General features: G+C 42.5%; 1 protein-coding gene across 1 annotated transcript; it reads left to right on the plus strand.

Annotated features, from left to right (window-relative positions):
• Positions 1–615: 615 nt before the first annotated feature.
• LOC123323996 (endogenous retrovirus group K member 113 Gag polyprotein-like) lies at positions 616–1,893 on the plus strand (the record flags this gene model as incomplete). The annotated part of the gene is made up of 1 exon (XM_044912527.1): positions 616–1,893. A coding segment is annotated over exon 1 (1,278 nt), but the record flags the coding sequence as incomplete, so codon positions are not given.
• Positions 1,894–1,933: the final 40 nt, after the last annotated feature.

Below are 1,933 nucleotides of genomic sequence, written 5' to 3' on the forward strand. Positions count from 1 at the left end.
CCCTATGGAAGGCTATGTTGTTACAACAAAAGAAAAAAGAGGGAATTGAGGTGGCACAGGTAGGTTAGCCTTGCAGCCCCCGGGCCTTTGGAGCTGCTGAAGTGGCCATGGAAACCAGGCAAACCTGATGAGGGGGGAGGAAATGTCCTCCTCCCTGTGGATCACGAGGCGGCCCTGGAGGCCTGGGACAGCGGGGATTGGCTCTATTCCTTAACTCAAAGGATCAAAACACATTGTCTTCCAAGGATGAGTGACCACGAGAGCTCGTAAACAAGCTAACGTCAATAGGTTAAAATTTCCAGGTCATAGAGTTCCCAATTATAGTTGTTATGCATTTCCATTGTACTCTTTGGTACTTGTTGATCAGGTTCTGTTGTTGAGTATGATTAATTATCTGATTTCTTCTGCTATAAAAATATGGGAAAAATAAACTGCAGCATGCAGTTGCAAGTGCTGCCTTTGCTCTGCATCCCCTGTGTCCTGGTTTCTTGTAGACCCCTACCCAGGGACCCCAACGCACTAGACGTTGACAAGTGGCGCCCGAACAGGGACCCTGAAGTTCGCTCAGGAGGGGTGAGTATTTCTAATACTGGTAAGCATCAATATTACAGGGTTATGGGACAAGGAATTTCTACTCCTTATGTTCGAATGCTGAAGCATTCACTCGCTGTTTATGGTGTTACTGTAGCTTCTTCTGATATAGAAATGTGTTTGAAGGTGGTTCGTGAATGGAATCCCTGGTTCCCGGAAGCAGGAACCTTAGATATGGAATGTTGGCAGCGCGTTAGACATAATATAGAGAAGGCTATGAGGCAAGGGGAAAAAATCCCTGTCAGATTTTGGTCTATTTGGTCAATGATTTTTACGGTGCTCCGAGCAATGGAGAACGATAGGACTGTGGAGGACTTCCCTAAAGAAATTACTCCGGCTATACAGAATCTTCCTTTAGACTCTGACGAGAAAAAGGAGGTAGAGAAGGACGCTTTCAAATTTACATCTTCCCGAGAGCCTAGTGAATGTAATGAGAATTCTGATGTTAAAATAGAAACAAAAGATATGATTCCTCTAAAAATCGAGGATATTTGGAAAATTTTCCAACAAATTATGTCCTTCTCGGAGAAACCCAAGCAAGATCAAACACAACCATCGGCGCCGCCGATATCTATCAGACCAAAATTGTCTTTGAAAAATCCTTTCTTTTCTGCTGCGCTAGCTGAGCTTGATAGAATAAAGGATCATGATACTTTAGAGGAAGATATTAATGCTTTTGCCTTCCCTGTAATCAGGCCTCCTCCTGTGCAGGGAGTGGCTCAAGCGCCATATTATGATGGTATAAACATAGAAGATATAACTCGTTTAAAAAAGGCAGTGACATTATATGGGCCACAGTCGCATTATGTTAAAGAGTTATTGGCTGGTATGGCCCGACATTATAATAATTTTGCTCCTGAGGATTGGAGAATAATATGTAGAGCTCTACTACAAGAGCCAGAATACCTGCAATGGCAGATGTGGTTTTCTGAGCTTTGCTTAGAACAAGCCCGTAAAAACGCTCTTAGCGCCAATCCTAGAATTCAAGCTATTTCATATCAGATGTTGGCAGGAATAGAGCAATATGCTGATGTTGCAGCACAAGCTAACACCCCAGAGGAAATACATGATCAATTACGAGAAATTAGTATAGAAGCCTGGGAACGGATCCGACCAACAGGAGAACATTATGGGTCCTGGACCAAGGTTATACAGAAAACTAATGAACCTTATGTCGAGTTTTTATCTCGGTTAAAATTAACTATAGAAAGAACTGTAGCTGGAGAAGAAGCCAGACTGCAATTGTTAAAGTTATTAGCTTATGAAAATGCTAATGATGATTGTAAACGGGCCTTACTCCCCGTAAAGGAAACTGGTGATATTAATGCCTTCTTGAGAGTAT

The sequence above is a fragment of the Neomonachus schauinslandi genome, unplaced genomic scaffold, assembly GCF_002201575.2.
Source record: "Neomonachus schauinslandi unplaced genomic scaffold, ASM220157v2 HiC_scaffold_5248, whole genome shotgun sequence".
NCBI classification, from domain to species: Eukaryota; Metazoa; Chordata; class Mammalia; order Carnivora; family Phocidae; genus Neomonachus; species Neomonachus schauinslandi.